This window comes from Trachypithecus francoisi, unplaced genomic scaffold (genome assembly GCF_009764315.1).
Source record: "Trachypithecus francoisi isolate TF-2019V2 unplaced genomic scaffold, Tfra_2.0 Lachesis_group18, whole genome shotgun sequence".
Classification (NCBI taxonomy): domain Eukaryota; kingdom Metazoa; phylum Chordata; class Mammalia; order Primates; family Cercopithecidae; genus Trachypithecus; species Trachypithecus francoisi.
The window spans coordinates 70,863,599-70,886,011 of NW_022681463.1; the positions used below are offsets into that span (position 1 = coordinate 70,863,599).

A 22,413-nucleotide genomic window follows, 5' to 3' on the forward strand; every position below is an offset into this window, starting at 1 on the left:
CTGACTTCAAAGCCTAACTGTGCTACCTACTAGCTCTGTGACTTTGGGCAAGTTACTTAAACCTCTCTAAGTCACAGATTCCCCCTTGTGAAATGGGAACAATGATTTGTTATTCTCAGGGATGTTCATACATTTGCTTAAAATAATAAGAAAAAGTACCTGGCACATACCCGATACTCAAAAAATGTTAGCATACACCCACACCTTTTTCTTTCTGATTCATTTAAGGTAAGCCCTTCCCAATTGGCCTTCAGCTGACCTGAATTCCTAGGATACTGTATTTGGAATTTTAAATGTTCTAAATATCCAGAGTTCTTGCAGGTTGAAGCTGGTCTAGGCTCCAAACAGGCTGCCCCTAAGGGAAGCAGGGTGATTGACAGCTAGTATTCATCTGACTTTTGTCATATTGATTCAAGATTTTATCTGAAGATGGCAGCAACTAGTACATGGTGCCACCATGCCAGAGGTACCAGGCAAGTAAAACCCAAATTACCAGTGCCTTTGCTCCATCCTGGAAATGACAAAGGACAAAGTCAAGGAACCCAGGAAAGTGCAACGGGATTTGGTTTTATGCAGCAGGGAATCTTCTAAGAAAGCCAGGACCCGTATCTTCTAAGAAAGCCAGGACCGGTTCACCTACCTGTCATTACCAGCGCAGGCAGTTCAGAGGTCCTTCCCCAGGAGACGTTAGGGTACCGCGAGAGGGGGGCTTGGCTTAGTTTCCTTCCTTCCTTCCTTCCTTCCTTCCTTCCTTCCTTCCTTCCTTCCTCCTCCCTCCCTCCCTCCCTCCCTTCCTTCCTTCCTTCCTTGGCTTAGGTTCCTTCCTTCCTTTGGCTTTGGCTCCTTCCTTCCTTCCTTCCTTTCCTTCCTTCCTGCCTTCCTTCCTTCCTCCCTCCCTTGAGTTCCTTCCTGCCTGCCTGCCTTCCTCCCTCCTTCCCTCCCTCCCTCCTTCCCTTCTTCTCCTTTCTTTCTTTTTTCTTTTTTTAGACAGAGTCTTGTTCTGTCGCTCAGGCTGGACTGCAATGGTGCCATCTCGGCTTACTGCAACCTCTGCCTCCCGGTTTGCTCCTGCTTCAGCCTCCCCAGTAGCCGTCATAACAGACGCCCGCCACCACGCCCGGCTAATTGTTATACTTTTAGTAGAGACAGGCGTTCACCATGTTGGCCAGGCTGGTCTCGAACTCCTAACCTCAAGTGATCCGTCCGCCTCGGCCTCCCAAAGTAGGTGCTGGGATCACAGGCGTGAACCACCGCACCCGGCCAGAGCTTAGGTTTCTATTCGTGACAACTTTCTGTATTGGTTGGCAGGTTCTCCTAGCACCACCGTGATCTCAGGACTAACCGCTGCACACCCGTGATGGGATTCCAAACCTTCGCTGCAAGAGGACAAGGTGACGAGTTGCTGACAGTGAAGGCTGAACTAACACGGACAGTGAAGTGCTAAATGAGTCGGACTCCGACTCCAGGTGAAGCAGCCAGCAGAGGTCAGAGTAAGGCAGCTCACGTTCCGGCTAAGTTGCAGGTCGATTTCAGGGCCGACTCAGTCAGATTACTCAATCTTCATTTCAGGCAATTGTATGACTGCTCAATACAGCTGCTTGGGGCATCTGGGGTTAGGAACTCATTTCTGCCAGGTCTTTGATCCCTGAAAGCGTCGTTGCGTCTGGCCCCGTGGGTAGGGCAGGGCGGGATTTCTACCAGGACCAGCAGAGGGGCGAATGGGTGCGTGGTGCTGGGCCAGGGCGCCGCGGCACCGGTGTAGGAGCGCGCATGGGCATAGTTCCTTCCATCTCAGCGGCGACTCAGTGCCGCAGCGGGAATGGTTGTTGGCTTCCCTGAGGAGCTTCTAGAGAGCTACGGTGGCCCCCGTGTGGGAGGTGGGGCGGGGGGCGTGGCGGCGTCGGGGCGTCTCAGTCCCCTCCTCGGTAGCTCTCCTCCCTCCCCTTTCTGCTGCTATGGGGAGCGCGGTGGCCACGGAACGCTGCCCCGAGCCGCGCGAGGGAGGACCCGACGCGCAGCGTTTACCCGGCGCAGCGTTCCACCGCTCGGGTTTGGCTGGGTGAGGCGGGCGGGGCCGGGGGCCAGAGTGCAGCGGCGTGGGACGGAGAAGGTGGTTGGAGAAAGGGAAGGGAGGGCAGCGGGAGAGGTGGGATGGTGGAAGGGGCGCCAGAGAGGTTTGTGCCCAGCAGAGACACCCAGGTATCTTAGTGTCGGGGACCCCTTGGAGACAGTGGGAAGGGGCTCCTCGCGGGGTGGCGGATTTCAATCCCGCCGACTTTGTAGAGTGAGGTTGATCCTGTGTTCGGCTTGGGCCGGGAAAGGCGCAGAAGCGGGACCTCAGGGCACTTTTACGCGGGGGGATTCTCAGTGACTACAAAGCCTGCGTCCTGCGTCCTCCCAGGCGCAGTGTTCCGGGATGTGTCTTTTCTCTGTTCTTGTCCTCAACACAGCCAAAGTCGTGGCTATCTGGTGACAGAAAAACATTTTGCTACATAACTGAGCTAGGCTGGAGTGTGAAATCGCGGCGTGTTATTTGGTCCCAGCGCCCTACGTAGCAACTCCCCCCTCTCGCCACCCCTGCCATGCAGGACACTGTCAGGCGGGCGTTCCCCCAACCCGCCCCTTGTGAAGTCCACCTGCTGAGACTGATATGGATCCCCTGCGAACTTGATGCTGTCCGCTTGGAGAACTTTCAGAGGAGGGGTTATTTCGCCTTGAGTGAAAATTAAGACCCAAAGGAAAAGGTATACTCAAGAGCTGCCCTTACTAGGTTATTTCTATGAAATTTGGAAGGATCTTTGAATTGAAGATGTGGTGGGAGCGCGCAGAGGACAGAGAATCCGTAAGCTTGAGTTTCTTAGACCCAGTTTCTTAAAGCCAAAGTAGCGGGGAGATCTTGGCAAGTCAAGAAACCTTGAACTTCAGTTCCCTTGCCTCAGGGGGAGAATACTCCAGCCGTACCCCACTGTATGGTTTAGAAGGTTAATGGCTTGAAGGGAGGGAGGTGTTTTGAAGCCTATAAAGTATCCTATGAAGGTATCCCCACATTTGCTGCCAGCTCAAACACTGCCGGCCGCCGACAGAACCTTGTCTGGAGCCGAGTTAAGACAGCATCTTTATGGCAGTACTGGGGTTTTCGTGATTACCGGTCCAGAGTGTCAGGACACATCTGTTTCTCAAAGCCCAGTTTCTGCACTGCCACATGAAACTGCTCATTACTGAGTGACAGCAGAGGACAGGAACTTTGCCTTTTTCATTAACTTCTTTAGGGCCTGTACAAAATGGGAGCTGGTAGGAACTTTGATGAAAATTGAGGGTCATAGCCTCGGGGAGGGGTGGGTGGTTAGATTTGACTGGACATAGTCTTCATGCAACCGTTTAACTCCTAAAACATTGTTGGCTGAGTTCTTGTTTTTTTATACAGGGAACATTCTGTCAGAGCCAAGGTTAAACATCCAAGAGTAAATGTTTGTTGGTTTTTGTTTTTGTTTTTGTTTTGCATGATCTTTAGAGGATTATAAGTGAAAAATTAAAGAAAGGATACATTGCTTGCTGACATATTTTTCCCCCACCCATCTGAAGGCACACATAATAGCACTGGAAAATTTGAATAGTTTCCCTTGTTACCAAATCTACATTCATATTTCTAATATGGAACGATTATTTCTAGTATGGAGAGAAATACGGAATTTCTAACATGGAAGATTTAGCGTGGTGTGTTATTGTAACAATTTAGGCAGTTCTTGGATAGGTATGTCCAGCCTTCCAGAGACTATAAATGTAGTAATATTAGTGCCTGTTAGTCATATTGTGTGTCTTCCTGATACCCAATTAGATCTCTGATTGTTTTTCTTTTTAATTAAAAGGAGCTGAAAGATGACTCAGTTAAGAAGCTGGAAAATAAAACTAGGTCTCTTTGACTGTGCTGTCTTATTCTGAACTGAAAGTCTTTCTGCAATAATAATGATGGTGATAATAAAGCTAACCTTCATAGGACATTGTGTACCAGACTGATACACGTGCTACAATTCTGTTCATTGTCACACCATCTTTCATGGGGAGGTTAAGAGCATTGCTCAAAATCACACAACTAGTAATTCATTTTTCTCAGATTGGCATAAAAATTATATTGAATTGGGTCCTGTGTGTGCGAGTATTTTAACTGTTGCATTGTGTTTTATCCCACACACGGAGGCGACATGGATGGTGAAACTAGGGGCTCTGGACAAGGTTCCAGAGTTTGGACTTGAGCATGCTGCTGAGTGGCTATGTGGTCATCACTTTACTTCCTTTTCTGACCCGTAACATGGTGATAATAATTCTACATTGAATGAATCCTTTGTTTCTAGTGAGCATAAATTATGCTCTGTGAAAGTAAAATACTTCTCCGAATGTAAAAAGTTTCAGATTCAAGCCTTTTTGTCATCAGTAGGCTGGAAAATGAATAGATAAACTGTACACTTAATGTGATTTTTCCAACAATTAAGTTGAAAAATTATTGTTTAAAAATGCATTCATTCCAATGATCCTTAGCTTTATATTTATTAAAAGAAGTAAATGTAAATTAGACCTCAAAGTTTTTTTTAACAGATAATGTTGAAAAGCACCCATAGTCAACAGGTGCTGTTCGCTGGTGGATTTTAGATGATGAATATTGTAGGCCGGGCGCGGTGGCTCACGCCTGTAATCCCAGCACTTTGGGAGGCCGAGACGGGCGGATGACGAGGTCAGGAGATGGAGACCATCCTGGCTAATACGGTGAAACCTCGTCTCTACTAAAAATACAAAAATTAGCCGGGCACGGTGGCGGGCGCCTGTAGTCCCAGCTACTCGGGAGGCTAAGGCAGGAGAATGGTGTGAACCCGGGAGGCGGAGCTTGCAGTGAGTGGAGATCGCGCCACTGCACTCCAGTCTGGGCAACAGAGTAAGACTCCGTCTCACGGGCGGATCACGAGGTCAGGAGATCGAGACCATCCTGACTAACATGGTGAAACCCCGTCTCTACTAAAAACTACAAAAAACTAGCCGGGCGAGGTGGCGGCGCCTGTAGTCCCAGCTACTCGGGAGGCTGAGGCAGGAGAATGGCGTGAACCCGGGAGGCGGAGCTTGCAGTGAGCTGAGATCCGGCCACAGCACTCCAGCCTGGGTGACAGCGCGAGACTCCGTCTCAAAAAAAAAAAAAAAAAAAAAAAAAGACTCCGTCTCAAAAAGAAAATTGTAGAGTAAGTACGTTTGTAGAAAATTGTAGAGTAAGTATAAGAAGAATTATATTCAAAGGTATTGTATTATTCTTATAAAGAATTTTATTCTTCTTATACTCTTTTACATTCTTTTATTCCAACAAGCTACCGTTGATCAGAAAAGAACTGAATTCCAAAAATATACATAGGGCACTTCCCTATTCTCTCTGTATTTACTTGGAAATGATTCTTAGTTTTTGGCATGGCCACTTTGTTAAGTGAAGAGACTTCCACTTATCTATATGCATATTTTGCAGGTATTTTTTAAAATATGGCTCAATTGTTAAATCATTTTGTTTGTCCCATGACTTATATAAAAATCTGAGGATGTTTTGCTTGCTCACTCTTAGTTTAGGCTTGGTTTTATGGTGATCTGGGCTCAGGGAGGTAGACATGTCAATGTCACTAGCATTGCCAAGGTATAGGCAGTCTGCTGCATGCTGGGTGAATATTAATATTCGAAAGAGATATTTGAGTCCACAAGATTTAAAGATCTTCTTTTCACTCCTGTGCTTGTAGAATTAGGGCTAGATTAGTTTAGCCTGGGCCTCCTGGGTCTTGGTCATTTGAAAATAGCTCCTCAAGTAGGCTGGGTGTGTGTCTTAGTATGGCAGAAACAATTCATTATTCACTCCATGTATCTTCTGTTATACTGTGAAATTACAGATGATAGTTTTCTTGCTTTCTGTTTTTCCAAACAATGCCACCTGGACTTGTGGGTTTTGCTCATAATGTTGACTATTTCTTAATCAAGATAGCTTTAATAGTCTTCACCCCACCCCCATCCTCCAGCTGCCCTTTGGATGTTGCTGTGTAGAAACCAAGAGAGTTCATTTTTCTTGGGGGCTGGGCTAAGTTGGTAATAATCTGAAGCACCTTGAAAGATTCTGACCTAATCGAGGCATAAGGAAATGATGTGTGTGTAGAAAATTTGGAACTGTGCCAGGCACAAAGTAAATGTCATGTAAGCATTAGTTATGAATTGATGAGGAGGAAGGTGTCAGAAAATGAATGCTGTAGAGAAGACTATAGGGCAGTACATGGGGAAAGCAGTTACCTGTAGAGATGTGGTTTTGTCAAAGGTGATGGGAAAGGTCTCAGTTTTGAAGGTGATGGGTAAGGTCTTCATTTGAATAAAGATCCACAAGAGGGTATGGGTAGAGGGACGTAGAGGTGTCCAGGTAGCAGATAAGGAGGTCATATAGGCAACCTAGGGACTCATGGACAGATGTAGCAAATTGAAGGTTTTTAGAAAACTTACAGGAATTGTTTAATGGAAAATTTCAAACTTAAACATAGAATAGTACAATGAACAGCCTTCTCCCTTCTTCTAGCTTTGGCAGTTATCAACATGGCCAGTTGTGCTTCATCCATGTTGCCCACTGGCATCATTTTAAAGCAAATTCAAGAAATTCTACCAGTTATTTCTATTTATCATCCCCACTGACATTCTGTCAGTTATTTCTAAATACTTCTGTATATATTTCTTAAAAATAGGCACTTAAAACATAACCACAATACTTATCTTTTTTGACCTTGTTTATCATCTGTAAATCTTGGCCTTAGAGCCTTCTTGCAGCACTGGTTTAAAGATAAGCGTGGATAGGCCGGGTGCCGTGGCTCACCTGTAATCCCAGCACTTTGGGAGGCCAAGGCGGGTGGATCACTAGGTCGGGAGTTCGAGACTAGCCTGGCCAACATGGTGAAACCCCGTCTCTACTAAAAATACAAAAAAAAATTAGACGGTCATGGTGGCAGGCGCCTGTAATCCCAGCTACTTGGTAGGCTGAGGCAAGGAGAATTGCTTGAACCTTGCAGGCAGAGGTTGCAGTGAGCCGAGATTGTGCCACTGCACCCCAGCCTGGGTGAAAAGAGCGAAACTCCATCTCAAAAAAAAAAAACTCCGTCTTTACCAGGTCTTGATTTTTTTTGTTTTTTCCTTTTCTAGATAGTTCTATCATGACAATTTCACTTTTACTTCCTCTTTCTTCTCCTTACCTATTTTTGACACATTTATTCAGTATTTCCTTTATCTACTCTCTACTTCTCCTTTTAACTTTCTCCTATCCTTTCAGTATTTTTGTTCACAGCCAGATGTGTAGCTTGTGCTCCTTGGATCCCTGTAGCCCATGAAATACAGCTCCCTTTAGTTCTAGATCTTTTTGAAGGGAGATGAGCATTTCCTACTCGTATTTTTAAAAAAATACTGTTATTGAGATTGAGATAGAATTTACATGCCAAACGCTTCACTGATTTAAAGTGTACAAGTCTAGCCCGGCATGGTGGCTCTTGCCTATAATCCCAGCACTTTGGGAGGCTGAACTAGGAGGATTGCTTGAGGCCAGGAGTTTGAGACCAACCTGAGCAGCATAGTGAGGCCTTTCCTCCACAAAAATAAAAAAATTGGCCAGATGTGGTGGCACACCTGGGTCCTAGCTGCTCTGAAGGCTGAGACAGTAGGATCACTTGAGCCAAGGAAGTCAAGTCTGCAGCGAGCCTTTGAGTAAGTCACCTAATGGTCTCCATTTCAGTTCTCAAATTGGCATAATAACACCTGAAAATTTGCAAATTATTATTTTGCAAAATGAGACTGGGAAGGGTGTCATATGCAGTGACCACAGGGAGTTAGTCATTTGGGTGTTTTGGGCAACCCTGCAGTTCTTTTAGGTGAAATATTCAATTTTCCCTGAACGTTGCCTTTCCCTTCTTACTTACCCATTTCTCTTGATTGCTTTCTGCCCATCTTTTGTGTTCTTCTGACAGCAAACCTTCAAAATTAATGGTCATTGCCAAAGGCTAAGTCAGTTGGAGTGGAGTCTTTTGTGACACCACCCAGCCACATCGCAGGATAGCACTGTTTCCTTTCTGTGGCTTTTATTACTACATAGTATATAGTATATAGATGAAATAGGAAAATTGCAGTTTACCACAATTCCTGGACACTGTTTTGGAAGCTGTCGAGTTAAATTATTGGGCGTCTTGATGGTTTGTATTTGATATGTGATAGTTTTAGACTCTATTATTCTCTTGGGGATATGAATCTTTGCCTAACATCAAAGCATGAAGAGACGTAGATCCCGAGAAAGAAGGGAAGAAGTTCTGGGGAACTGTGGTAACCAAGCAGCTCACATGCTACAGTTTAAGATTTATCCGTGCTCCACTCAGCATTTGTTTATTACTAGCCAGGGAGATAGTGAGTAGACACACATTTATACATTCAGATATACATACATTTCAAGGATTGATAAGCAGAGGTAATACAGGTCTAAGCAATACTTAGCATCTTCTCAACATACTTCCTCCTACTGTGACAAAGGGGGTCACTATCTCCCTTCTACCAGAACATAAGCTGAGGAAGGGCAGGAAGCTCATTTTAGTCCTCTCTGTTACCCCAGTGCTACCAAAACAAAAACAATGCCAGACCTGTAGTAGATGCTCAGTAAATATTTCTTAACTGAATAACTAACACACTACAAACAATATGGCAGCAAGGAACATAGCTGGCAATGGTATCGTAGCACCTGTGCTTAGTAACGTAGCATAAAATTGATAAAAATGAATTTTACCTTTCACTCTAGACTCTTATTTATTTGTGATTTCTATTCTCTGATATCCTTTATTCTAAGGAAATGGTTGATGAACGTTTAGGTCATGATTTCTAATTTCTTCTAAAGGGTGACATCCATTCTTGACTTCCTTTCTTGAGTGACAAAGAAATAACCAACATAACCATACCTAGGTATTGTTTGATAATTTGTTCATGATTTCATTCATCAGTGCAAAGAATATATTTATCGAACACCTATTATTGCCACTGTTCTGGGTTCTGGGGACAAAGCAGTGTCCAAAATACCTTATTTTAAAAAGTACCCTCGGCCACACGTGGTGGCTCATACCTGTAATCCCAGCACTTTGGGAGGCCGAGGCGGGTGGATCACCAGAGGTCAGGAGTTCGAGACCAGCCTGGCCAACATGGCGACACCCCGTCTCTACTAAAAATACAAAAAATTAGCCAAGCATGGTGGCGGGCACCTGTAATCCCAGCTACTTGGGAGGCTGAGGCAGGAGAATTGCTTGAACTTGGGAGGCAGAGGTCGCACTGAGCTGAGATTGTGCCATTGCACTCCAGCCTGGGCAACAAGATGAAAACTGCATCTCAAAAAAAAAAAACAAAAAAGTGCCCTCGTAGGTTTAACATTCTGGTGGGTGCTAGTCATTGAGGTTAAATATAATGAGATTTGTGCTAAAGAGAGAAACAGAGCTAAAAAGAGGGATAGGAACTGTTTGGGAGAGGCAATTGCTAGTTTTTATAGGCTGACCAGGGAGGCCTCACTGACAAGGTAAGATTTAAGATGTGTCTTTTGGCCAGGTGCAGTGGCTCACGCCTGTAATCCCAGCACTTTGGGAGGCCGAGGTGGGCGGATCACGAGGTCAGGAGATCGAGACCATCCTGGCTAACACGGTGAAACCCCGTCTCTACTAAAAATACAAAAAATTTTAGTTTTTTAGCCGGGCGTGGTGGCGGGCACCTGTAGTCTCAGCTACATGGGAGGTTGAGGCAGGAGAATGGCGTGAACCCGGGAGGTGGATCTTGCAGTGAGCCAAGATTGCGCCACAGCACTCCAGCCTGGGTGACTGACTCACCCAGGCTGAGACTCCGTCTCAAAAAAAAAAAAGATGTGTCTTTACTCTGATGTCCCCAGTTGTGTATTCAATAGGCAGTTAGGGTTGGGGCATAGAAAATCCTAAATCCTAAATCTGATGTACTTTTGCCTGTTCATGAAATAACTTCAAGAGCATTATATGTAGTGGGAGCTAAAGCTGCTCTGTGCTCAAAGTGCTAACTGCCTATGATCTGAAAGACTTTTGTGAGGTCACTGTAGGTGTCATGGTGGCACTGAGGCATCTGTCCCTCCTGCAGAAGTTGCATCTTTGCTGTTAATACTGTGCCTGTGTGGTGGCTCTAGTGATGCAATCATTCTCGATGGGGCCACTGACTCTGATGTCACAATGATTTAGCTGGAGGAGTCCTGAAGTCTCTTGTTTGTCTAGGGCCTTTGCTGCAGCTTATATGTTCACTAGTAATCTGGCCTGTGCTTACCTTTTAACCCCAGCTGGAAAATCTCAGTAGGAATGATGGTAAGCTTTGAGACTGATATCTCTTCCTTTAAATGTTTTTGGAAATGGATTTTATTTTTTGTACCTAAGTATATCTGATTCAAAGGACCCCTTTGTGACAGTGGGAGGAAGTATGTTGAGAAGATGCTAAGTATTGCTTAGACCTGTATTACCTCTGCTTATCAATCCTTAAAATGTATGTATATCTGAATGTATAAATGTGTGTCTCTTCACTGTCTCCCTTCCACCAGAACATAAGCTGAGGAAGGGCAGGAAGCTCATTTTAGTCCCCTCTGTTACCCCAGTGCTACCAAAACAAAAACAATACCAGACCTGTAGTAGATGCTCAATAAATATTTCTTAACTGAATAACACACTACAAACAATATGGAAACAAGTGACATACCTGGCAATGGTATCATAGCACCTGGCAAATTGTTTTTTTGCCTTAAAGGTAAAATAAAAAATGGGGAAATGGGGATATTGACCTCCTGTCACTACTGCATGGACTTTGATGGTTTCCAATCATTACTTTCTCCTCTGTGTCAATCTGCCTCTTCGAGAAACTCATACTCCTGGTGAGTATCTGACCTGGCCTTTTGTCCTGTCTCTGCCACTGTCCAACTGTGACCTTAGACATGGTTGTGAATATATTATGGGCCTATTCTAACTCTCAATGCTTTGATATTATAGCCTGGCAAAGCAGCACCTGCTGGTTGTTTTTGTGAAGCAACAACACTTTTCTAGAAGGAAGTGAAGCAAGCGCCTGCTTCTGACAGTTGCTTTTTATGAGGAAGTTGATTTTTGCTCAGTTCACTTGGGTCATTCCATGTATGGGAGGCTCCAAATAAGGTCATTCTCTTTGAACTATTGCCTTTAACTTGTTTATAAAAAAAACACTGAGATCGGCCAGGCACAGTGGCCCACACCTGCAATCCAGCACTTTCGGAGGCCGAGTTGGGTGGATCACTTGATGTCAGGAGTTTAAGACTAGCCTGGCCAACATGGTGAAACCCTGTCTCTACTAAAAATACAAAACTTAGCCAGCGTGGTGGTGCCCACCTGTAATCCCAGCTGCTAGGGAGGCTGAGGCATGAAAATTGCTTGAATCCGGGAGGTGGAGGTTGCAGTGAGCCGAGATCGCACTGCTGCACTCCAGCTTGGGCCACAGAGCGAGACTCGTCTCAAAAAAAATAAAAAAAATTAAAAACAAAACCACCTGGAATCACTACTGCTTTACCATTTGAGATTGCATATTTTTCATGTGGTTTCACATCTATAATCATCTCCCCTCACCAAACACACAAAAGATATGTGTAGAAAATTGAGAGTAAACCATAACTTATATAGTTTTATTCTCTTGGAAATAATGAGGCTGTCATGAACTATGGACTCAGACTAAGAGTGGAACTAGTAAGAGAAAGGAACTAAAAAAAGAAAGTCAACCAAAAAAGGACACGAACAAGGATGTTCATTGTTATATACTTTGTAACTGCAAAAAGTTATACATTAATTTATATCAGTAGGGTCTGGCTAAGTAAAGTACGATGTATTTATACTATAGAAAGTGACAAGACAGTTTAGGAGAATCAGATACACCCTGAAGACATACTGTTGAGTGAAAAAGAAGGTAAGTTGTAGAATATCTCCAGTATGATCCCATGGATGTGTATAAAAAAGAAAACATATCTTCTGGTCTGAAATATGTACGTTAATTCATAGATAAAGGTCTAGAAATAATAGAATGGTTAACAATGTTATTTCTGAGAATAAAGTAGGATTGTGGGGCTTAGGGTGATGAGAGCTGTTCACTTTTTACTCTAGGCTTCTATGTTTGGGCATTTTATAAAAACGTCATGGTTTCCTTTTGTAATTATAAAATCCAGAATTATTGGAGAGGAAAAGATGTGTGACAAAGAGAAATTGGTGCACAAGGTGAGATTTGAGGTCAGGAGAAGGAAGATAGGCCTTTTGGGCTGGTGAGTTCTGGCAGTTAACACAACCAGATGTACTCTGTTGATATTTTGTGAATGGTGATTTGGGGCTTTCGTGGTGTTTTCAAGACGCATGTATACATTTATATATGTGTACTACATACAAACAGTGCATTTATGTATTAATATATGTTATATACAAAAGATATATATATGTGTGTGTGTGTGTGTGTATGCCTCCAGAAACAATATATGTCATTTGCAAAAGATACATATATATATACAACCCTACAGCTGACCCTTCAATAGTGCAGGGGTTAGGGACGCTAACACCCTGTGCAGCTGAAAATCTGCACACAACTTTTGACTCCCCCAAACTTAACACTACTTATAACCTACTGTTAACCGCAGCCTTACTGATAACATAAACAGTTGATTAACACATATGTTGTATGTTAGTGTATAATACTATATACTACATTCTTACAATAAAGCAGAGAAAAGAAAATGTCATTAAGAAAACCATAAGGAAGAGAGAATATATTTACTGTTCATTAAGTGGAAATAGATCATCATAAAGGTCTTCATCCTTGTCCTCTCATGTTGAGTAGACTGAAGAGGAGGAGGAAAAAGAGGCATTAGTCTTGTTGCCTCATGGTGACAAATATGGAAGAAAATCCACATGTTAGTGGATCCACAAAGTTCAAATCCATGTTGTTCAAGGGTCAATTGTGTGTGCGTGTGTGCGTGCGTGCGTGTGTATGTAAATTGTACGTATAATCTTTATTACTCGAAAAGGTATAAACTAGAATATAGGGCCCCCAAATAAAGAAGTCTGAAACACTCTTGAGACTCAAAGTCTCAAAAACAGTTTTCATATGTACCTTATTTTGGTCTACTGAACTTTTATTATTGGGTGAGAACAATTTCATGTTTTAGGAAGCATGGATTCACTTCTATTCCTATATGAGTAATTTTGCCCCATTAATAGAACAGTTATATCTGCCACAGAAGTCTTTTCTCTAGCTCTTTTTTTTTTTTTTTTTTTGAGATGGAGTCTCGCTGTCTTCCAGGCTGGAGTGCAGTGGCACGATCTTGTCTCACTGCAACCTCTGCCTCCCAGGTTCAAGCGATTCTCCCGCCTCAGCCTCCTGAGTAGCTGGGATTATAGGCTCCTGCCACCACGTCCAGCTAATTTTTGTATTTTTAGTAGAGGTGGGGTTTCACCTTGTTGGTCAGGCTGGTCTCGAACTCCTGACCTCAGGTTATCCACCCACCTCGGCCTCCCAAAGTGCTGGGATTACAGGTGTAAGCCACTGCGCCCGGCCTTTTCTCTAGCTCTTAACTTTGTCTCCATTTTGTTGGATTTGTTCTTTCAATTCGTAAACATTTATTGAAACCTCATATGCAGCTCTAGGTATGGGGCATGCTACCCAACAGGGAACAGACAAGGCCCCTCCTCTCATGAAGCTTATAGTTAGGTGGGAGTGGGGGGAGAATGGCGGTAATGAACTAAAAAATAGCAGGAAGTGAGCACCTCTGTGACGAAAACTCAGTGTTTATGGCCATGTGAGAGGTAATGATGGGGGAAGTACCTGAAGAAGAAAGGTGGTTAGAAAAGATATCTTTGAGGAAGTAATTTACAAATCAGGGCATTCACAACAGGAAAGAGCCAAATGTGTGATCATCTGGGGGAGGAGCATTTCAGAAAGAGGAGACATAAAACAGGATTCCTAGGGTTAGAAGGAGCCTATAGGGTTCAAGAGCTTGCAGTGTGGTTGGGGCTTTTGGAGGCTGGATGAAGATTAGTGAGACAGGTTTACAGGGACAGCATCATGTCAGGCCTTGAGGGCAAGGTAAGGAGTCTGGATTTTATTCCAGATTTGATGAGAAGCCTTTGGGGGATTTCGATTAGGGCAGTGACATGATCTGATTTAGGTTTATAAAAGATCTCTCCGAACACCTCTTGATTGTAAATGGGCAAGAGTAATCGCTTCTCGTCCTTTTGGCTAAGATCAAGTGTAGTATCTGTTCTTATCAGTTTAGTATCTGATATGTCCTCTATCCGGGAACAAAATATTAAATGGATTTTTGGAGCAGGGACATGGACTAGGAGCTTGCTGTGTCCACTCCACGCATCAACCTGGTATTGCCGTACCTCTAGGAACAGTGCACCCCTCTGGGTGTTAAAACATGGTGTTACTGGCTGGGCATGTTGGATCCCGCCTGTGATCCCAGCACTGGAAGGCTGAGGCAGGTGGATCACGAGGTCAGGAGTTCAAGACCAGCCTGGCCAACATGATGAAACCCCATCTCTACTAAAAATACAAAAATTACCTGGGTGTGGTGGCACACACCTGTAATCTCAGCTACTCGGGAGGCTGAGGCAGAGAATTGCTTGAACCTGGGAGGCAGAGGTTGGAGTGAGCTGAGATTGTGCCACTGCACTCCAGCCTGGGCAAGAGTAACAGCAGGGAACCTATTGGGAAGCTATGGCTGCAAATCCAGGTGTGAGAAGACGGTAACTCAGACTAAGATGGCAGCTATAGCTATAAACTTGCTGATGGAATGAAGTTGGAGAGCTAAGGAAAGATAAAATCAGAAATGACTCCTAAGTTTCAGGCTTGGGCAATTGGGAGAGGGGGGAAAAGCAGGGAAGGAGCGGGTTTCAGGAGAAATGAGTGACTGTTTTGGATGTATCAGGTTGCAATGCCTACTGGACAAATGTCAAATAGGCAGTAAGATGCGCTAGCCGGGAGATCGGAAATAGAGAGATACATGTAGGAGTTGTCTACATACACAGCGATGGTATTTACAGCCCTGTAATTGACTCCCAAGTCTCACGTTCACCACTGTGCAGGATGAATGTGGCATAGGCCACCCTTCTATCTCTAGGCCTTCCCCTGGCTCTTCTTACTTTTGCTGTTGAAAGTTGCTTTTAGCTTCACAATGCAAAGGGCAGTGGGAGAACAGAAAAGCAAAACATTTCTCGAGCCTGTAATTACAGTGACAAAGAGTGCTTCTTGTTTGTGTAGCTCTCAACATTTTAATCATTACCTCCTCACTAAAGCTAAAACCTGAGCTTAGAAGTGAGTGGGTTTTAAAGATGGATTCTAGATTCATACTGTGTTCTTTAAATATTATGAACTGAGAATACATTGATATTGATATTATAAGTATGAAAGGTAATATAAGTTACATGAAGCAAAGCCTTTAGTGCTATAGATCATCCCTCTGTTTTATATACCACTTTGCCTACTTCATTGAAACACAAGAACAAACTAAATGAAAATAAGAACATATGGAAATGGCTGGGCGCAGAGAGGGCAAGGTGGGTGGATCACCTGAGGTCAGGAGATCGAAACCAGCCTGGCTAACATGGTGAAACCCCCTCCCTACTAAAAATACAGAAATCAGTCAGGCATGATGTGGGCACCTGTAATCCCGGCTACTCGGGAGGCTGAGGCACGAGAATAGCTTAAACCTGGGGGGTAGAGGTTGCAGTGACCCGAGATCGCCCCACTGCACTCCAGCCTGGGTGACAGAGTGAGACTCTGTCTCCAAAAAAAAAAAAAAGAAAGTATGGAAATGTGTCTTTACTTCCAGATAGTATTCCTATCTTGGATTTGACATTTAATTTTATTAAAATAATTTTGATGCATGGATGTTTTACATTTTTATGGGATTTATCAGTTGATCCTTTGTGATTTCTTAATATATGCTTTGAAAAATGTTTCCTATCCCAATGTCAAGCCTCTGTAGGTTTACTGCTAGTTTTATAGCTGATTTATTTATTTTTTGACTTATAAATCCAAGTGCAGTTTACTGTGTTGGATAGAACCAAGTACAGACTTCTACATTTTTTGGGTTTTGCCATCTCAAAGTAACTTGTAGCCAAAATACAATTGAATTTTTACTTATTTTGAATGATTCTTTGCTCATTGCAGAATAGCTCTCCAGACCCCCAGCTGGCCATGTGGTGAGTTCGGGGCCCAAATCAAGTCGTACCAGCAATCAGGGAACTCCCTCTATCTGTTTTGAATGGATGCACACCAGTCACAAGCCTGGAAAGATGGTGTCACAGTCTACAGTCAGGCAGGATTCTCCTGAGGACCCCTGGGAAGGGATCACCCATTACTCTGGCATTATTGATGGTTCGCCTGGACTCCTGAACACTGACCATCCTCCTTGCCAATTAGACATCCGGCTCATGAGGCACAAAGCTGCCTGGATCAACCCCCAGGATGTACAGCAACAGCTGCAGGACTTGCAACCTCAGGTGCCAGCAGCCGGGAACAGTGGGACCCATTTTGTGACAGATGCTGCCTCTCCCTCAGGCCCTTCACCTTCGTGCCTCAGGGACTCACTGGCACAGACAACATTGTCTGAGGCTACTACAGACTCCACTGGCAGCGCTTCTCCCCATGGCTCGAGGGAAAAGAGTAGCAGGTTCTCTCTGTCCTCAACAGAAGTACACATGGTCCGCCCAGGATACTCTCATCAAGTGTCTCTGCCCACAAGCCCTAGGACTTTGGTCACCTCCCCATATCCTGAGACTGACAGTGCTTTTTTTGAGCCTTCCCACCTGACATCTGCTGCTGCTGAAGGTAATTTTAGTAGGTGACTAGGTGACCTCCCTCATTCCTCTCTGTTCACACCCTTGCTTTACCTTGCTCTAAAGCCTGCCATATTGTCTTCCCCATGGGAGAAAAGTTCGTGGGTTTCCACTTTGACCAGATGCCAGTGCATTGCCTCATTTAATATTGTCAGCAGCCCGGCCGGCTGGGTGGTCACAACAGGTGAAATCCAGTATTGGCTTTCTCCTTCGACTGCAGAGAATTGTTACCTTTTTAGCTTAATGTAGTTGATAATCAATGCCATGTGCCATCTTTAAGCTGGTGTCTGCCTTCAGGAACTTAGAGTTCATTAAATTGTCTGCAAGGGAGAGCATCAGAAGCACTCTCAAGTCAGTGTGGGGGTTGGAGGTGTTTCCAGACAGTCACAGAGGGCTCCATTTCACACCAGTACCTAGTAGGTGGTAAACTCACTTCACTTGTTATATTTATCTGTATAGAGTCTGACGGGAAAATAGGAAGATTTTAAAACAATAACCACAGTACCCCCTGACGACTATACCAAACCCCTTTTTATTAAAACAAGGGCTCTCACTGCTATGAAGTAATGTACATATCCCTAAGACCCTAAAATTCCTAAAACTTGGATAATCCATGCAAAGTGCTACTCAAGAATCAATAAGGTAGCTATTACTGTTATCATCTGTGACATGGTTATTTCATTTTTAAATATTTATGTTATAGTCACACTTGTCATTATCAATTTACATTTCTGTTAGAACCCTAGTACAAATAATTAATGAAGCTTTTTCTTTCCAAACAATTTAAAAAGTCATCAGTCTGCCTGCTGCCTGCCTATTTCTCTGTATGTTTATTTCTCACTAGCAGGAGCTCATCTTTGTTATTCGTTCTTTTGGAATGTTCTTTGGAAATGTTTGGGCAATCAAAGATGATGATACTCTTTAACACATTTATTCATTGCTTAAGAAGAACACATTTTGGACAATTTTTCAATGGTTAATTTTGAGATAAGGACCAAGTGTAAGCGAAATGACAAGACTGATGACAGACCTTTTTTTTTTCCTCTCTTTTTTTGCTCACTTGCTTGGATAGTTCTTTTTTTTTTTTTTTTTTTGCTTGGATAGTTCTAAGATGTAAGAGTGACTTGCAAATTTAGTAATGGCTTAGTGAGAGTTTTTTTTTTTTTTTTTTTTTTGAGACGGAGTCTCGCTCTGCCGCCTAGGCTGGAGTGCAGTGGCCGGATCTCAGCTCACTGCAAGCTCCGCCTCCCGGGTTTACGCCATTCTCCTGCCTCAGCTTCCCGAGTAACTGGGACTGCAGGCGCCCGCCACATCGCCTGGCTAGGATTTTTTTTTTTTTTTTTTTGTATTTTTTTAGTAGAGACGGGGTTTCACCGTGTTAGCCAGGATGGTCTGGATCTCCTGACCTCGTGATCCACCCGTCTCGGCCTCCCAAAGTGCTGGGATTACAGGCTTGAGCCACCGCGCCCGGCCCTAAGTGAGAGATCAGTCTTAATAGATTGTCTCATCGAGGAAAGCCCTCTCCCCAACAGAGCACCACCATAACGACAAGTTATAATAAACTGAAGATGATCTTTGGGGCCTAGCATGCCCTTGCCTGAAACCTTTTGTTCTATCACGGTACAGGAGGTCGTTCTACAATTTACAATTATCCTGTAGCTTTGTCTTTTTCTCAGAAAGAAAACAGGTACCCCAGCCCCTGTTGCCCAAAGACAAGGACTCCCAGCAGCTCCTGCCAGTGACTTTAGAAATAACTCAGAGAGCCGGGCGCGGTGGCCCAGGCCTGTAATCCCAGCACTTTAGGAGGCTGAGGCGGGCGGATCACGAGGTCAGGAGATCGAGACCATCCTGGCTAACACGGTGAAACCCCGTCTCTACTAAAAATACAAAAAATTAGCCGGGCGTGGTGGCGGGCGCCTGTAGTCCCAGCAGCTCCGGAGGCTGAGGCAGGAGAATGGCGTGAACCCGGGAGGCGGAGCTTGCAGTGAGCTGAGATCGCGCCACTGCACCCCAGCCTGGGCAGCAGAGCGAGACTCAGTCTCAAAAAAAAAAAAAAAAAAAAGAACTCACAGAATGTTTTGAGAATATCTCTTAGACTCAGAGAGGGGATTCATTCTATAAGACTAAGAAAAAGAAGCCATGAGTGATCGGGTTTTTTTCTTTCTCTGGTGTGGAGGCAGCAATAGGGAAAACAGCCATTGGCCACTAAGACGTGGATATTCCTATGACCGCTGCATCTCAGATGGCAGCAAAAGGGTTTTGTTTTGTTTTGTTTTGTTTTTGGGAAAATACTTTAGGGAAAGACTGCCTGCATCTGTAAGCATTTCTTGAGACTGTAGGAAGGGATTCCACAGTTTCTTTGGTTTGCGTAGGAACTACACGTTCACCTACCTTTATCTCCTCAATGTCCTGATAAATATCTCAATTTCAGGGCTGAGAGCATTCTGATGCAGCGGCACAGCCGGTGAATGGACAGCTGGAACTGGAATCTACTCTGTTTCAATTCTTCTCTGTGTTCTTTCCTCTATACTCAGAGTCTGCAAACTATGACCTAGGGACCAAATCCTGCCAGCTTCCTGTTTTTATAAATGAATTTCTCTTTTGTCTATAGCTGCTTTCTCATTACAGTGGCAGAATAGAGTAGTTGAAACAGATACTGTATGGCCCTCAGATCCTCCAATATATACCACCTAGCCCTTTATAGAAAAAGTTTGCCAACCCATAGCTTCTGAAGCTAAGAAGTCCAAGTTTTTCCATGCAACAAGTACTTTCTTGAACATGAAGCAAGGGATTTGAATGATCCTGCTTGCAACTCCATCACGCTGAGAGCTGTGTCACCACCATGTGCAGCATTTTGTTCTAATTTAGCAGGTTGGGACATCTCAGCTCTTGACACAGAAAATTTTGCTTTAAATGCTGCAGTAAGAAATCACATGACAGAAAAAATGTTCATTTTGATGGTGGTCATTGCCAGTAATGGAGTGGCTAAGGGTGCAGGAATGGATGTGTCAGCAGAATATACCTTCTGCAGTTTGTTGGTTTTGACTGGAAGAAGACTATCTTAGAGAAGTAATGCTGACCTTTTTTTGGATGGATTTTATTTCTCTAGACAGGAGATTTAGGGCTGGGTGCAGTGGCTCATGCCTGTAATTTCAGCACTTTAGGAGGCTGAGGTGGAAGGGTAACTTGAGCCCAGTAATTTGAAACCAGCCTGGGCAGCCTAATGAGACCCCCATCTCTGCAAACAAAATTTAGAAAATTAGCTGGGCATGGTGGCACCTGTAGTCTCAGCTGCTAGGGAGACTGAGGTGGAAGAATCGCTTGAGCCCAGGAGGTTGAAGCCGCACTAAACTGTGATCACGCCACTGCACTCTAGCCTGGGTGACAGAGCGAGGTAATTGTCTCAAAAGAAGAAGAAAAAAAGGAAGTTTAAGGTCAATCACAATGAGTTAGAGAAGTGATCTCATAATCCTTAGGACCCTGCTTCTGGACTGTGGCTTCTCACCCTACCCCAGTCCCTATTGGGATTTCCCAGGACCATATTCTCTTTCTACCCTTTTCCCCATTGGTCTCCTCCACTCCGGTGGCTGAGGATACCTCCCAGTTGCTCCAACAGCCTCTCCTAGAAATGACCATCATTAAAGCAATATCTGCAAGACCTGCCATGGGAAAGATCTTTCTTTTTCTGTCATCTTAATTTATTCTAGAATTGTACTTATTGGTTTTTTACATTATTTAAAAGCTGCTTCCTAGAATTGTTTTATTTTATTAGGTAATCTTTAAACTCCCTTTTCTCCATTTTTTAATAATTTGCTATATTGGCAGGTGCTGTTCAAGTCAGTCGAAGAACCATTTCTTTGAATTCCTTCTCACCAGAAGTATTTGTGCTGCCTGTTGATGTAGAAAAGGTGAGTGCTGTCTTCTTTCTTTTTAACCATAGAGTCTTAATCCTTTAGATAATGTTGTTGTGATTTAATCTGGAAACTTCAATTTGATGAAGCATTACAAATAGGTTTCCTTTCAGCATTTCATTGATAGAGACTGCCAGAAACATAAGCTAAGAAGGGTTCCAAGGCAGTGCCTGTGCTCAGCTGGAAAGTTTTCTGTGATTGATGAATGATGTCTGGCTTAGGCTTCCCCCAACCTAAGGTTTTATATAACAAGAAATCCAACTTGAGTTGTCTGTTGATTACAGTAAGCCAAATGTACGGCTCTGGACAATGTGTGCTGTAAGTCATAGAGTGACCTATGACAACTCAGTTAAATACATATTTATGTTGATATGCATTAATTCCACTTAGATAGAGCGCCTTGATTTTTCAAATCTAATATACCCTCTACGAAAAAAAGTTGATTATGCTTGTATTTTAATTGATTTCTTTTTCTGCAGGAAAATGCCCACTTTCATGTTGCAGATATGATTATATCAGCAATGGAGAAAATGAAGTGTAACATTCTGAGTCAACAGCAGACAGAGAACTGGAGTAAAGAAGAAGCCAGTGGATTACTTGGGAGTGATCAGCCTGACTCTGACGTGACTTTTGATACCAACATAAAGCAAGAGTCTGGGTCTTCCACTTCTTCATACAGTGGCTATGAAGGCAAGTTGGGCAAGTATGAGAAAGCTGTACGTTATGTGTTTCACATATATCTCTCTGTAATTCCCCTTTATCCACAGGGCATATTCCAAGACCCCCAGTGGAAGCCTGAAACCTCAAATAGTACCAAACCCTACATACACTGCTTTTTTTTTTTTGTTCTTGTAACTAAGAGGGTTACTAAGTGACTAGTGGGTGAGTAGTATATACAGTGTGGTATGCTGGACAAAGGAGGATTCATGTTCCAGAGGGGACATGGCAAGACAGTGTGGCACTTCATCATCCCACTCAGGATGGTGCACAATGTAAAACTTAAGAATTGTTCATTTCTGGAACTTTTCATTGAATATTTTTGGATCACTTGACTGTAGGTGACTAAAACCACGGGAAGCGAAACTGCAGATAAAGGAGGACACATGTATGTCTTTAAATCCTTTGTCTAAAAACGTCTTGAGTAACCTCTGTAATCCTCACCATTTCTGCTGTCTTGGGTCAGGATTGGTTATCATGCTCCATTCAGTTGTCAAATCCTATGGGTTTTTGTTTGTTTTTTTTGTTTGTTTTGTTTTTTGTTTTAACCTTGGACTTCATCCTACTTTTTTTTTTTTTTTTTTGAGACGGAGTCTCGCTCTGTCGCCCAGGCTGGAGTGCAGTGGCCGGATCTCAGCTCACTGCAAGCTCCGCCTCCTGGGTCCATGCCATTCTCCTGCCTCAGCCTCCCGAGTAGCTGGGACTACAGGTGCCACCACCTCGCCTGGCTAGTTTTTTGTATTTTTTTTAGTAGAGACGGGGTTTCACCATGTTAGCCAGGATGGTCTCGATCTCCTGACCTCGTGATCCACCCGTCTCGGCCTCCCAAAGTGCTGGGATTACAGGCTTGAGCCACCGTGCCCAGCCGATCCTACTTT

The 22,413-nt window shown here is 43.8% G+C and overlaps 1 protein-coding gene and 1 non-coding gene across 14 annotated transcripts in view; both read left to right on the forward strand.

Moving 5' to 3' along the window:
* Window positions 1-1,707: 1,707 nt before the first annotated feature.
* Window positions 1,708-22,413, forward strand: part of RUBCNL (rubicon like autophagy enhancer) — a 51,633-nt gene continuing 30,927 nt past the window's right edge. For 4 of the 13 annotated variants that reach the window (XM_033176927.1, XM_033176925.1, XM_033176928.1 and 1 more), the window contains exons 1-4: window positions 13,576-14,148; window positions 16,240-16,899; window positions 20,733-20,815; window positions 21,298-21,517. In XM_033176927.1, coding sequence (XP_033032818.1) covers window positions 16,338-16,899; window positions 20,733-20,815; window positions 21,298-21,517 — 865 coding nt within the window. In that variant the 5' untranslated portion in view covers window positions 13,576-14,148; window positions 16,240-16,337. Of the gene's footprint in view, window positions 2,060-2,588; window positions 2,745-9,678; window positions 9,703-9,896; window positions 10,380-10,506; window positions 10,937-13,575; window positions 14,149-16,239; window positions 16,900-20,732; window positions 20,816-21,297; window positions 21,518-22,413 lie in introns of those variants that run through there. The other 9 variants (XM_033176926.1, XM_033176934.1, XM_033176929.1 and 6 more) reach the window with 9 other exon arrangements.
* On the forward strand, window positions 14,282-14,472 carry LOC117063780. The gene has a single exon (XR_004429070.1). It is a non-coding gene; the product is annotated as a U2 spliceosomal RNA (small nuclear RNA).